Genomic DNA, 14,033 nt, shown 5'->3' on the forward strand with positions numbered 1-14,033 from the left:
AGCAATGCTTTGATCTGATACTTATAGCATGAGGCCAAATGTCTAGAAGCTTTACAGGAGAAAGCATCTGCAGCCTAGCCCCTGCCTCAAGATCCAATATCAGGATCTTCCCACCGGTATAGGCTTCCAGCACGCCAGGGTGTGGGATATCCATGATCCCGTCTGGCAGACGGCTGAATGTCGCACATTCTAAACTTCCAGACAGCATCATCTGGACGAGGAGGACGAACGCCTGCAGCCGCTATTTAAAGCTGCTAAATATTCTGGTGTGTCTGATGGCGGGAGGCAGAGACATACTCAGCGATGGACAATGAGGACCCTCAGGGGCATGGCCACGACAAGCAGGTTTTCATGGGTTGTTAAGTCTCGTGTAAGCTTTTAACAAACCAAGTGTAAAATACTGCAGAACGCATGAGCCAGAATGGAAGCCTGATGTTGTATCCGGTGCAACATACAGCATACACCTACGCATATACAACTAGGTAACAACTCTGGAAGCAGTAGACAACCAGGCCCGCTCTGTTGCCTTTACTAGAAAATCTGCTGAGTTCCTTGCCATTTCTCAAGCAGTCAATCGCTCTTCCCAGGGCACCATTCCAGGGGGCTTCACTTCTATGGGACTCTGCTTTCAGACAGCGTTCAGCGGGCCCTGGGGTCCAATTACGGCTACAGTTCAGATACACATCTAAGTTGGCTGCAGTCTGCGTCACAAAATTCACTCTAGGCTACGTGGCCTTTGGGAATGCAACAAGAGAACAGCCTATTGCTTCCTGCCACCAGGCAGCAATTAATACCATCAAAACCCTACTGCGCTCTTACTCCCAAAAGCCTAGAGACCGTCTTTTGCTGATTAAGTACTCTTAAGTACTAAGACGTATCGAAGCAAGTCGCCTTTGGCAAGTCACCCAGCCTTGTGCTGTACTGGAAGATGGGTTGTCACACTGACTCTCTCAAAGACAGCTGTCCTCACCACTGGAATTGCACTCCTGATGTACAACAACCCTTGGGGTTCATGGGCGCACTTCGGCCTCCTCGCCAGCAACAGCATCCCGGGACTAATGTAAACACACACAAAGCTACCCTTGACCCAGCAAACTCCTCGCTTTTGGTTTCATGCCCTTCCTCCTGCAGACAAGAACTGCCACGCAACGGTGATGCAGGCTGTTAAATCTTATTTCTAGATTGGTAAATATTTTTACAACGGCGCGTAGAATATGCCCCCGTTTTATACGGGGAGAAACCAAAGCTCGGAAAGGTACTGCAAATCACCTGCAGCCAGCAGACCAGTAGCAGACTTGGCAAACAACCCGTCTCCTACGGGCCAGCCCAGCACCCGGGCAGCAGGGCCCTCGCCTTGGGAGAAAGCAAGAACATCGTGTTGCCTTTGGAGCAGTTCGCTGAGCGCAGTCCCAAAGGGCCGTGTGGTTTCAGCCATAAAACACCACGCTGAGGCAAGCTCTCGGCATGACGGCAGCTAAGCCAAGGAGAAGACCTGAGGGACTTCTCATATCTCCCCCCTCCAACTCCATACATTCGAAGGTAAAGAAAAACTGCATCCCTCTGGTAGAAAAAGACAGCACCAAGATAACTGGAGTGTCCCAGTAAAAATAAAAAAAAAAAAACTCGTGTCCAACTTTGGGATGCAAAGTGAGCAGGTCGGTGCCAGTGCCTGTCAGAATCACTGTGCAAGGTGAGGGACACGAAATACCACCAGCTGGGGCACAGGGACACTGATAGGGCAAGGGGGAGAGGAACGCTAAGGCTTGCCTAACATTAACAGACATACATATCTGGAACAGTTACTCCTTTACAGCCTCATAAATTAGTGAGCCCATAAAAACAGGAGCCTCGAGGAGGACATGCCAAAACCCTGCCATGCAAACCATGTTAATTATGATAATAGGCAGATTTTAATAAGCCAGTTCCTGGCTCCTGCACTTTCACCTATGAAACACACATATTTCCAAGGCCAGGGGATCTCAGAAATACCTGCCAGCCATCCAATCGTCTAAACCCCAGTGGCACAAAAACCATGTTAGACAGTTTGTCACACCCCGTATCCCTTTGAATTTTTCTAGTTTAAAAAAAAAAAAAAATCAGATGAAAGAACACTCCTCCTCTGTAAACCCCACAGCAATGTCACAGCAATGAAACAAATGTCTCGGCACGGGCAGTGGTAGCAGTAAAGGAGACAGGAGGGCAAGAGGAGGGAGATGAAAGAACGATAAATCATCTTCTCCAGACGACGGGACCGGGGAGCTCCTGGATTCCTGGCTGCACAGTTCTGGCAGCTGACGCTGCTCTTCCTCCGATGCCCTGGCAGAGAGTCGGGCAGCACTGCCATCCGCTTCAAACATCTGCCAGCCCAGCCCGTTGGAAGCGCGTCTGTGCTGAACGCTGGAGCGCGGTAGGTGAGAAGGGGGAGCCTGCCGGATCAGCTAAGACTTTAGCTCCCGGTCGGGTTTCATGCTGAAGGGCTCCAGCCTCTCGCTCTCTGGCAGCATGCTGTTCAGCCGCTCCATCAGCGGGATCGTCTGGTCAATGCCCATCTGTATACGGCGGAGGATGGCAGACATCTCATTGACCTTCTGGATCTGCTCCGCATACTTAGCATACTTCTTCTGGCGCTCCTGCATGAAGCTATAAAGAGTTTCCACAGAGAGGTCCATCTGTTTAAAAACAACAAGCAGAGCAAGGCGCATTAGGCTGACTGTTACCACAGGCCTTTCAGCACATTGTCTTTCCTAAAAACAACTGAGAAGCATGTTAGAAGCCCCACTGGAGCTATCAGCCAGGTACAAAGGAGCTCCTCTGTTGGGGCACGACAAGTTTGTCATGAAACGGAATGATTCATAGCTGTATACCAGAAAGGACATATGACCACCTCAGTTCTACACCCAAACACTGAGTATTTGATCAGAAAATTCTTCATTTACAGGGTTGAAAGCCAACAGGCGCTGCCAGGGATTTCCCAATAAACTATATGCATATCCTCCAAGTTATCCAAACCCAAGGAACTCTTGGCCTCCGCCTTCACCTGTAGTATATTTTCAGTGGAGATCATTCATTTGCAAGCATTAAGCTCTACCATGGCTGCCAGTGGTAATTTCATCACCAGGTTACTCTGCGACTAAGCCACTGCTGTTATTACCATCGTCGTCTGGAAAACTCCTGCCTTGAGAGAGAACCACAATGGATTGCTAGTGTCCCTAATTTCCCTGAATCCTAAAAATAAATGTGTTATGAGTGACCCCAGGAGAGACATTAAGTAAATCAGCCATGCAATTAAACACCGTAAGTACCCAAACACGTCTCAGCGTGATGACAATGACAGGAACTGCAGTGCTATTCCTGCCATTGAGTGACAAAGGTAGCCTTTACAATTCACAGCCCAACTTTCTCTTCAGCCAGACCTGTAAACTCAGGCGGGATTCAGCCGATAGCTGCTAGTACCGTATGCACATGAGCCAAGTCAGATGGTTTAAGCTGTTTTGCACGTTGTAAGACATACCATACATTCAGAGAGCTTGGTAATAGACCTGCTCCAAGCCCTCAAGCGCACACCTGAAGTTCGGTTGCTTTGGCTCACTGTAGCTGTGCTCGACAACCCCAGTTGCTCCACTATGATGGCTCTTGAAACTGGTATGTCTGAGTGGTTGGAATGCAACCTGCAACCACGCTGTCGTGGTGAAAAGCTGGTCCCCTCGCTTGGGACTCGGCACATGCCCACAGTGGCTGCCGAGTGAGGAGCAGGAGTGGACACATGCTGACCATTTATCACTGCTTTTCCAAACCTCTCCGATCTAACTATCCCCAGGGGAAGGAGGTCACCACTCACGATGAAGCGGCCTCAGGGAATCACTGCTGAGGACTCCTGGTCTACCAGGTCCTGGTTCAAACAACATCCCTCACTTTAACTGTGTGACAGAGTCAACCCATTCGGTGGAGGACAGCAACCGTACCTGTCATTAAGGACAACACAAATTTATCGGTGCACTGCTAAAAAACAAGGCGTGCTGACCAGATCTGACCTACATAGTACTTAATGGGCAAGTGTAATCCTGACCCAGCACGCAATGGTGTGGGGCTGTAGGGGAGAGCCTGCAGCAAGGGGAGGATTGGGTGGATGCGGTGCAAAGCTGGAAGGGAGAACCCCCCCAAGGAGGAAAGTCCCACCCGATCGAGCACTGCCATCCCACTGGTGACAGCCGGGTTTGACACTGGGGGAAAAACTAGGGGAGCTGGGTGTGCTGACAAACGTCCCTTTCAAGCCCTGGGGAAGGGGTCAAGACAAAAACAGTCAGGCAAGAAAATATTTTATTGAGAAACCTAAGTTACAAACACTCAAGTTTCCTCTGAACTGTCATGGGGATTAGGAAGCATTTTCCCCCCCCCCGTCACCTCCGTCAGAGCTGGATACAGTACCAATTAACCTTTTATTTCGTCTGTACTTTCTAGTGCTCTCAGGCCGAATTCTTCCTCTTTGCCTCTGTGCTTTCCTGTGAATTTCTCCCTCCATGCTTTCATGCACGGGACAAAATAAAAACCAGCCAAGCAGGAAACTCCAAATACAGTGGAAACAATTTAAGCCTACACAGGGGTTTCTATTAAAACCCCAGCTTAATAATTTAGTAGCTTGGCGCTAGCTCTGTAAATTGGAGTGTGTAAAAAGCAGACCACCACCAGGTCTGCACGGGATGGAAGTAAATTCAATCCAGCACCTAAAAACGTCCTACCTAATGAGAGACGGTGGCGTGGAGTGGCAGCCAGTCGGAAACCTGCCAAATCATTAAACTGAGCAGCGCGGGGACCCAGGCAGAAACTTCCTCTGGTGCTGAAGTTCTCCTCCAAAGGCAGGTTCTCCACGTGGCCTCACAGCGCTGCGCAAGAGGCAAAGAGCGCATCTACCAAGCTCTGAAACAAAAAAACCAAAGGCCCCCTTTTCTCTCCATTCCAATAATTTTCATCTGTTGACTTTCAGGCCACATGTGTAAATACCAGTACGTCCACTTACTGGAGGAGAACACAGAAAGAAGCTCAAGCTGACCTGCAAAAGGAAGAAGAAATGCGGAGTGGCCTTCCAAGCGCTTTACTACTTTTGGACACATTCACAATGGCTATAAAAAAAGCTGCCTCACAAAAAAGAGAAAGGGTGGAAATGAGCGTTTCCTATGGGTTCCCTATGGTGTCCTTACACCTAACGTTCAAGTTTGTCGGCTGCGGGAGGCCACGGCAGCTGCACAGCCAGCGACACGACAATGGGGACTGAAGTTGAGTAATTGTGAGGAGAGGCCAATTTTTACTCAGACCAGAACCTCGTCTTTTTAACTAGGAAAAGAAACACCACCCAAAAAACCTACGTGTTAACTCCTGTATATAAATGCCACTGCCTCTTTGCAGCTTTCCTTGAAGCGGGCCTAAATACACACTTACATCCTTCCTGCCTCCTCCCGCTCCAAGCGAGCTCCTCCAGTGCCAGACCTTGTGCTTTTACCTCTCCTGGCACGCAGTCCCATTCCTCTGGTGCTCAGACTGGGCCTTCAGCTGCAGGACTCGGAGGGTCAGCCCTATTTACCCACCACAGAGACTAAAACTGTCCTTTGGGAATCTGCAATGAATAGGGAATGCGCATAAGAATCTGCTTAATTCCCATCTATTTAATTCCATACAGTAGCAATAAAAAGCATCTGGAGAAAGGGAGCTTGGGCAAGTCTGTCCCTTGCCTACAGCCAAGGCAGTCCATGCTTTTCAAGACACCCTCAAGGGTCAGATAAGTGACTTTGCCTTCTCTGAGCAGCTCCCATCAACTCCCACCTCCCATACACGAGGCCCTGCCACAGTCTCTTCTGAAAAAACACTCAGGTCTCAGCCTTCTTGCCCATCCCTGGCTGAGAAGCTCTCTGGGAAGCCCAGCAAGACCCCTCAGAGCCAGCAGCTCTTCCACTGCCCTACAACCATCTGCAAGTGTTTATTTGAGCCACTGTTCCTGCTCTGCTTGCTTCGAGCTTCCTACTACACCAGGCCACCACAGTTGCGGGGGACTCCCCGTCAGCTGGTCACTACCCTGTACCCATAAGCCATGCCAGATGTGGAACTGCGCTGTCACCAGCCCCTCGATGGCTTCACCATCACCAATTTCTCCTTCAAACATCACCACTGAGTAAGCTAACATCACCCCCAACTTACAAGTACAGAAGAGTTTGAAGAGTCAAAAGACTGGACCTGGTGCCTGTTATGAAGCAACAGAACGAAAGCAGAGGGCAGAGCCCAGCACGCAAGGTCCCGGTCTTAATTCTTGTCAAAGCGAGAGGTTCTGCCCAGCCTGGTCTTGAGGAAAAAAGACGTTCTCAGTGAAGGGATGAGAGCTCCCAATACACATCTTATTTCTTTCCAAAAATAATTCCTCCTGTTAAAGCAGCAAACCTGAGATTGGATATGCCCAGAGTAGAAGACAGGATTTCTTCGCCTTCCTACATGGAAAAGTATGGAAGAGTTTTTTCAGTTTTTCTTTTAGGAATATAGTATCATAAAAACAGACTAACCTAAAACTCACCTTCCAGCATGATGTACTTTTTTTGTACAGCCAGTGACATTCAGAATTTGGGTCTGTTTCTATTTCAAAACTCATGACTCCTCCGTGGATCAGTAGCAGCAGGACACTAATTTATGCCTCAGCTTCACATTTTCAACATCAAATGACATCTACTGGGCTTTTCTTTCCTCAAATGAAAACAGATTCATAATTGCTTCCAACAACAGCGCAAGATGGATATTCCCCCACTTAAAAGGGCCCCAGCACAGCCCCTCCTGCTACACCATTCACACTGTCAACCAGTAAGGGCTCGCAGGCTCTCCTCTGCGTTACACAGGCCTATTTGTAACAACACACTGATGAAACACAAAAACAATTGAGGGGACTTTCATACATCTTGCACACCACAAATTCCTGCATTCATTTTGGAATTCTTCTTGGCCCACACTGCCAAGCAGAATAAAGACATTAATTTAGCCCACAAAAAGACTGAGGTCAGCACTGGACACTGCCCAATTCTTTTCAAGACACTACACTGAAAACAAACCAGTGCCCTATATACACCTCTTACCTGACATGGTTTTATAGCACCTCTGTCATGGGCATGTAAGTGTCCTGAGCTCTCAGAAACACAGGTCACATCTTGTTAGTTCAATGACTGAGACTGAAAATTACAACTAGACACATACTCGCTGGTTGCAGAACATGCAAATGCAAGCAGAAGTTCATTAAACTTGGAATCAAGTTTCTAGAGAGGCACTGCTGACATTTGTAACAAAACAAATACATCTTATAAGAGGATGCTCTGTCATTCCCAGCTTCTCCACTCCCTCCTTAAAATGCCAATAAGGCAAGAAGATGTTTTGCTTCCTTCCCACTCAGCAACAGCCTTCAAGAGCTCAGCTAGACATCCATTTGTCCTGTGTCCCTCTGCCCTAACAATTTGCTGTCAGCTCCCATCCCCTATGGCTTCCACTCAAAAAAACCACAGTAATTCGGGCGCAATCCTTATTCCAGAAAGTTCACTTGCTAGAACAGCGCTCCGAGCACAAGCAGCCTTTCCCTTCACATTGTCAGGTACCTGGCTGGGGTTAAATGAACTCCTTCCTGCAGCTGCACAAAAACCACATCAGAAAGTGACAGGCGGGAACATGACTGCATGGAATATTAGTCACGATGTGCTGGTGTGAAAATACTTTTCAATCAACGCACTTAAAACTGAAGACAGCTCCTCTTTCTGTGCTGCTTGAAAACAAATGTGCTCAATGAATGGCTTTTTTTCCTCTTCCCCTCTCTCTTTGATAATGTCACGCAAAGTTAGCACAATAGATCGTGATGACTTCCTGATGATGGGAACATCCTCTGTTTCTCCCACTCATCCCACATACTGCTAAGTGATAAACTTACTGGGTAGCATCTTTGCCAGGGTAAAAAACAGAGATGCCCAGTCAAGGATCCCACGTGCTTCTCTTCAGCATCGGTCATGAGTACAGCTCTCATGAGTACCCTTTCTCTGCGCCACTGTCAGGTAAACAATTATAATTTGTTTAAGTTTTGCTTACCACATATAAGACCTAATCCCATGCCAAAATGGTCCTTTTGCTCCTTCTGTAATTTGTCATTGCTGTAAACAATTGCCAAGGAGTTACTCAGTCTAAGCATTGCACAGATCGCAGTCAAGTTAGAGAACGAAGAGTAACCATTTAAACTGGCTCTAACACTGAGTTTTAGTAATATTAACAGGTACATCAGGGCCCCTACTTAGTTCAAAAGATCTACAGCTAAATCCATACCTGGTCCCTCAAAGCTATAGTAGATACATGATAATGTAAGATAGGCTGCTGCTCCTGAAACATCAAGATTTAACTATTTTGGGAGGCCTTGGGTTGCACAAAAGAATTCAGAATTCAGATCAGAAGGTTCATTCCTGAAATTAGCTTTTCCACCTTCCTGCATATTGCATTATTGGACAGGATGTTTGTCGCTACCCCTCGGTCTGACCTCTGCAGCCCACATCTCCCTCAGTTCTGACTCCAGCCTTCCCTGCTTGAAAGCTGCCAGCATCCCTCTGCCAACTGGCAGTCCCCCAAGCTTAAGTTATGACTGCTATCACTAACTGTTGCTAAAAAAGGAGTCCTAAAGCTACGATTAAACCAACACCTACCTCTCGCCCAGCACTGATGATCAAGTAGACTTTCAAGCGCTTGAAAAAGCAGGGCCCCACTTCACAAAGGTAAGAGAAGACTGAGAGCAAAGCCCGACAACCAGCAGCCACCTGGAATCCGGTGCTGTACACGCTAGATAGCCAGCTCTCCAGCTTGGATACATCTCATATCACAGTCCTGTTCTACTGGACTTTCTGTACTTACATTTCCCTCAACACCACTGCTACTTATCACCCTTCTCTCTCAAAACAGCTAAACCATACATAAGCAAGTTAAACTCAGGGCACGGTTTCACATCACACAAAATCCAATGCAACCTCAGGCTGCAAAGCAGCAGTCCCAAATTAGCTGTATGATCATGAGATCGGTTCTGCACATAAGTCGGGGCAGTGGGGGAGAACAAACAAGCTTGGTCTTCCCAGGCTCTCTTTTCCTCAGTGGTTTGGTCTTCTGTCCCATCAGCTTGCTGGCCTGTCAGTCATGACAGTCACAGAAGCGGCAGGACCACCATGTGAAGAGAAGCACCATCCACCATCCCTCCCACTGCACATGTTCCTGGATCCTAACTCAGCGTTTGCTGTTGCTGTGTCAGACTTTTAAATACGCAAGAAGATCCCTGGGGGGAGGCGGGGAAGGTAGTATCTGATTTTATCAGTAAGTTTTCTGAAATGTCACCAAGAAAAGGTTATAGTAATTTCTAGCTCATTGACTTTAACTAGTAAGAACACTTTTTTTAGAACTTTCAATTGCTGCTTTCATAGAACAATCTACATCCATCTAAAAAGTAATCTCTAAAATTTATCAAGACTAAAAAATGTTATGTTACATTCAAAGCGTTAGAAATGCTTCCATATCTCTCCTAAATGACAAAGTTTAAGAAAAATAAGTAACAAAAAAACACCCAGACAATACATAAGATAAATGAACCTATTTGTACAACGTCCTCACAAAACCTCTCTTTTGCGGAGCACAACTCCACAGAAATGAATCAGAAACTCCTAGCCTGTCTTTAATTAGCTGTTCCTAGAGAAAGAAATATCTGTATCTGTTACAGAGTGATCTGTTGCTTAAATGATAACTTGCACAACTCTATTTCAGACTACCTAATAATTCTGCCGCAAAACACGGCCTTCAATTCCCCCATTTCCCGATTTTACACTGCTGCCATATTACTCATTCAGAACACTCCTATACCCAGTCAGAGCTTGAATATTACAGGACAACAGCACTTGGAAATGTTATTTACCCTTAGGGTTTTATTTTATCATAAATTTCAGTTCTGTACTTTTAACATGTCAGAATGACTAGCTTTAAGCAAGTTGGTTTTCCTATCAAGAATAAGCTTCGATTTGAAAAGAGATGACCATTATCATTAATGAGATGTTTCTCAGAAAACACCACCGTTCTTATTTCAGAGTGAAAAGGTGCTATCTAAAATAGTCAGCATCATTACATTTGCAGGCCATCTGATCTAAGGATATTATTCTCAGCTTCACACTTGGGACCTGATAGCTGTAGGTCTTCTTTTCCAGATGTCCTACAGTAGGTCTTTCAAAATTTTTCGAAAGGGGATGCTAACCTTTGCCATATTTAGTCAGGGTTAGACCCACTAGAAGAAAGCGTTTTCTAGAAGAGAACACTACTTAAGAAGAAAAAGCTCTTAAATCTGTTCTCAGAGAATGCAAAGGAGCTGAGTTTTAACTATTTCCTACAGTTTGTGAAGTGGTAAAAGGATTATCTAGGACTCCGTCTTTTTTTTTTGTCTGGGGAACTGCAGACAAAGATGGGTTCAAGCACCATGCCACACTTACACAGCCAGTCCAACACATCTGGTTGCATCAGACCTACCTCCCATGTGCTGTGCAGATGGCCTGTATACACGCAAGAAGGCTGAAGCGTGAGACGTGCAGGGGCACAAGCCCAGCAGTCAGGAATCGGGGATTTCTGGACATCTGACAGCCCAGATGAAGCTTTTGCTCTTTCCTGGGTTCAAGCACCATGCCACACTTACACAGCCAGTCCAACACATCTGGTTGCATCAGACCTACCTCCCATGTGCTGTGCAGATGGCCTGTATACACGCAAGAAGGCTGAAGCGTGAGACGTGCAGGGGCACAAGCCCAGCAGTCAGGAATCGGGGATTTCTGGACATCTGACAGCCCAGATGAAGCTTTTGCTCTTTCCCTGACAGAAATGTCCAAATCAACTTCTTCTCACCAGGGAAACTCAAAGGTATGTCAGCTCTAACAATGTTAGCCATTGATAATCTGAAAAATTTTTGAGAGGTCTTTTTGAAGCTCTACAACAGCTCTTTCATGTTCAAAGAGAACGTGAAAGGAGCCAAGTACCTCCCAGTGATGATGAGAATGGGAGGATCTACTTCATTCCCAGAAGAGCTACTTTCAAGACTGACTCCACCATACTTACACAGTGCTGAAGCTCAAACGTCCCAGCACTTTTCTGGAGGTCACAACCTCTGATAGTAAGTCTTTGGCTTCAGGAAAGCCTCAAGGAAAGCTTGAGCACTGTAGATCGTTTCCATAGCAAGCTCTTCTGAGGCGATAGACTTTTGTTCGAAATACGGTACCAAGAGTACATACCACCACCAACGATCAACGATTCAGATGAAAGTTCAATGAGTGAGTAGTGGTAACTCTAATCCACTCTGAGCATCCATTTTTATTGTATTGAGCTGCAGTGCTCAATTTCCTTGAGTGGCCTCAAGTTTCACAGAAGGCTGAGTATTTCTCCCTCCTTGTTTATGTCTACAAATGGATCTCTAGAACAATTTGATCAAAAGCGAGAAAGCTTTTGAAAGTTTACACTATGACCTGGCAATAGAACTTATAATTGAAAAGTAAGTAGTTCATCTTCAGTTCCCATGCAGCTTAGGTCGGGCATAAGCAAGAATTAAATTCTATGGACTGGATTAAGCAAAAGGAAAGGCTATGACCCAAGAATCCTTTCTGACCTTAAAAACTCTTATAAATTCTTTTCTGTATACTGCTATGTTGATTTGTTTACAACAACTACCTGAGCACCTTTTTCAGCTGAAATTATCTGATTTGGGATTTTATCTTTTAGATAATTTGCCAGTCCCAGCAATTGTTCTTCAAATACATCACTTTCTCTTCTGGTTTTAAAAAAAAAAAAAAAAAAAAAAAAAATCTTATTTCTTGTCCACTACACCACAGGTTGGCGCAGTACACATGATTACAGGGTATTCTACTGTACTATAATTCAGGATTTTATGCAGGCTTCCAGAGGTAGATGACACATCCAGTCAGGAACAATGCCCACATGAATTAATTATTAGTAAATGATACGTTTCATACCTCTAGAGCAGTGTTGAAATAATGGCTAATAATGTTCTCATATAGAAACATTCATGCCCCAATGGCACAGAAACATTAAGGAAACCCTACCCTTCATAAAAAGCAAGATGGACAGATTACTTGCACTAAGGCTTTGTAATGCTTTCAACATGAAGTCATCTCTGCAGATCACATCTGATTGTTATCAGAATGCTAATTATAGGGCTGCTAACACAAGGTCAACCCCGCTCCCCCAGCCTACCACCTAGCATCTTTAAGTCATCAGTGCAACTCCAAATATTTGCAAATAATACTGGCTAACCTATCTAAAATGAACGTCAAACTGCTGAACAGCTTTTAGCTAACATTCCTGACACCTCCCCCTGCCCCAATTCTCACTTAGGGGTACAGTTGACACCTTGAAAATTTCAACTCAACATTGAAACAGGAGGTAATCATTAAGAATGAAAGCCTGTAAAGTGACTTTTCCTGTATCAACACAATCCAGCAGGGAGGGAGAAGACCATTTTCAACCTACATTAACCCCAGACTTACTTAGAAAGAGGAAACATGCCATTTTCGGTCTTCATTTGACTAAGCCAAACAAGTAAAGCTTTTCCAGTTTCTCTCAGAGGTTCTCCATTCCCCCCTCATCCTTACAGCCCTTCTGTTGTACTATGAACTCGCCTTCCTTGAACATAGCCAGAGCTGCACTTGGTGTGTCAGACGAGATCGTCTCACAGCCTTGTGCAATACAATCAATACGTTCCTATTTCTTGTGGGAGTACCTTGCATGGTACAGCCCAGGCTGATATTTGCTTTCTTCGTATCTCAAATCTGTTTCATGCACAAATTCAATATCAAGTCTGCTAACTCTGGAATGGACTTCAATACTTCTTATTCCTATTTGAAGATCTACAATGTTTTGGGGTGGCGTGGGTGTATTGTTTGTTCGTTGTTGTTTGGGTGTTTTTCCACCTGGGGAAACAAGGCTAGAATAAGAACCCCAATTTCCTAGTTTAAACAGGCTGTGAGAAGAAACTGAATTCTATTCCTTCTGCTACCTGATAATCGTAAACTCCATGCACTAATCCTGATGAAAGCATTAATATAAGGCTTAGCATACTAGACTTCCAATCTTCAGTGCCAGTCTCTTAAGCACCTAAGTTCTATAATAACACAAACCTTTCTGACTGCTAGATGCTTGTTTAAGTTTAATTTTCTACTCTTTCTTGGAAATTTGGTGGTGGAAAGGATTCCCGTTTAGATCTTTTCTCAAAAGGCCGTAAGAAACCAAAGCACAAGAGAAGGGAACATGCTGGAACTGATTTCACACATATATTCTAGGAAGGAGGGAGGGACTATTTGGTCTTTTTTCTGACACCAAATGAAGCACTGCAAGTTAATGCAACAGATTTCAGGCTGTCACAAGTGCAAACAATCTTTCCTTTTCCTTAGTAACTGCTAAATCACTTCATAAAGTTCATGTACAACAGAGCACTGGCCATTTGCCTAGGGCATACACAGCAAGATGTTCATCTATGTATTAAAGTAACGATTGCGAAGCTTTTTCAAAAGCAGTTTCCCATTTTGATGCTGGCTGGTTAAGACATCATCCCACCACTCGAGAATTCAAGCTACTTGCACATCAGGCTGGAGAAAAACAAGCAAGATCAACTAGAGGACATGAAGGTAGTTGCCAGCTTAACAACCCTGCGCGTTTATTTCTGCATGATGATGCCTGTTAAGATTCCAGTCTTTATAAATAACACTTCATCACAGAAGAGAGGAGAAATAAAGAGCCTGATAGATCGCCACATTCCTCATCAATCTCATAATTCCAAGATGCCAAAGACTACATTTAAGGTACTGATTTTTTCACAGAACACTATGTTGCTAGCTTTTCTAGCTAGGCATGGCAGCGTGGCATTAAATCGCTTGAAAATACAAGTGCTATTTCCACCCAGGTTCTTACCCATTTCAGAAATACTGCATCCCAAGGAATTCTCAGGCCTCTTTCCC

At 45.3% G+C, this 14,033-nt stretch overlaps 1 protein-coding gene across 1 annotated transcript in view; it reads right to left on the minus strand.

Moving 5' to 3' along the window:
* Positions 1–2,438: 2,438 nt before the first annotated feature.
* The window catches only part of LOH12CR1 (loss of heterozygosity, 12, chromosomal region 1), a gene marked incomplete at its 5' end in the record, with an annotated part of 18,076 nt that continues 6,481 nt past the window's right edge, over positions 2,439–14,033 (minus strand). Inside the window, one exon of the mRNA XM_009580550.1 lies at positions 2,439–2,669. Coding sequence (XP_009578845.1) covers positions 2,439–2,669 — 231 coding nt within the window. The remainder of the gene's footprint in view (positions 2,670–14,033) is intronic.

The sequence above is a fragment of the Fulmarus glacialis genome, unplaced genomic scaffold (genome assembly GCF_000690835.1).
Source record: "Fulmarus glacialis isolate BGI_N327 unplaced genomic scaffold, ASM69083v1 scaffold5716, whole genome shotgun sequence".
In the NCBI taxonomy this organism is placed as follows: domain Eukaryota; kingdom Metazoa; phylum Chordata; class Aves; order Procellariiformes; family Procellariidae; genus Fulmarus; species Fulmarus glacialis.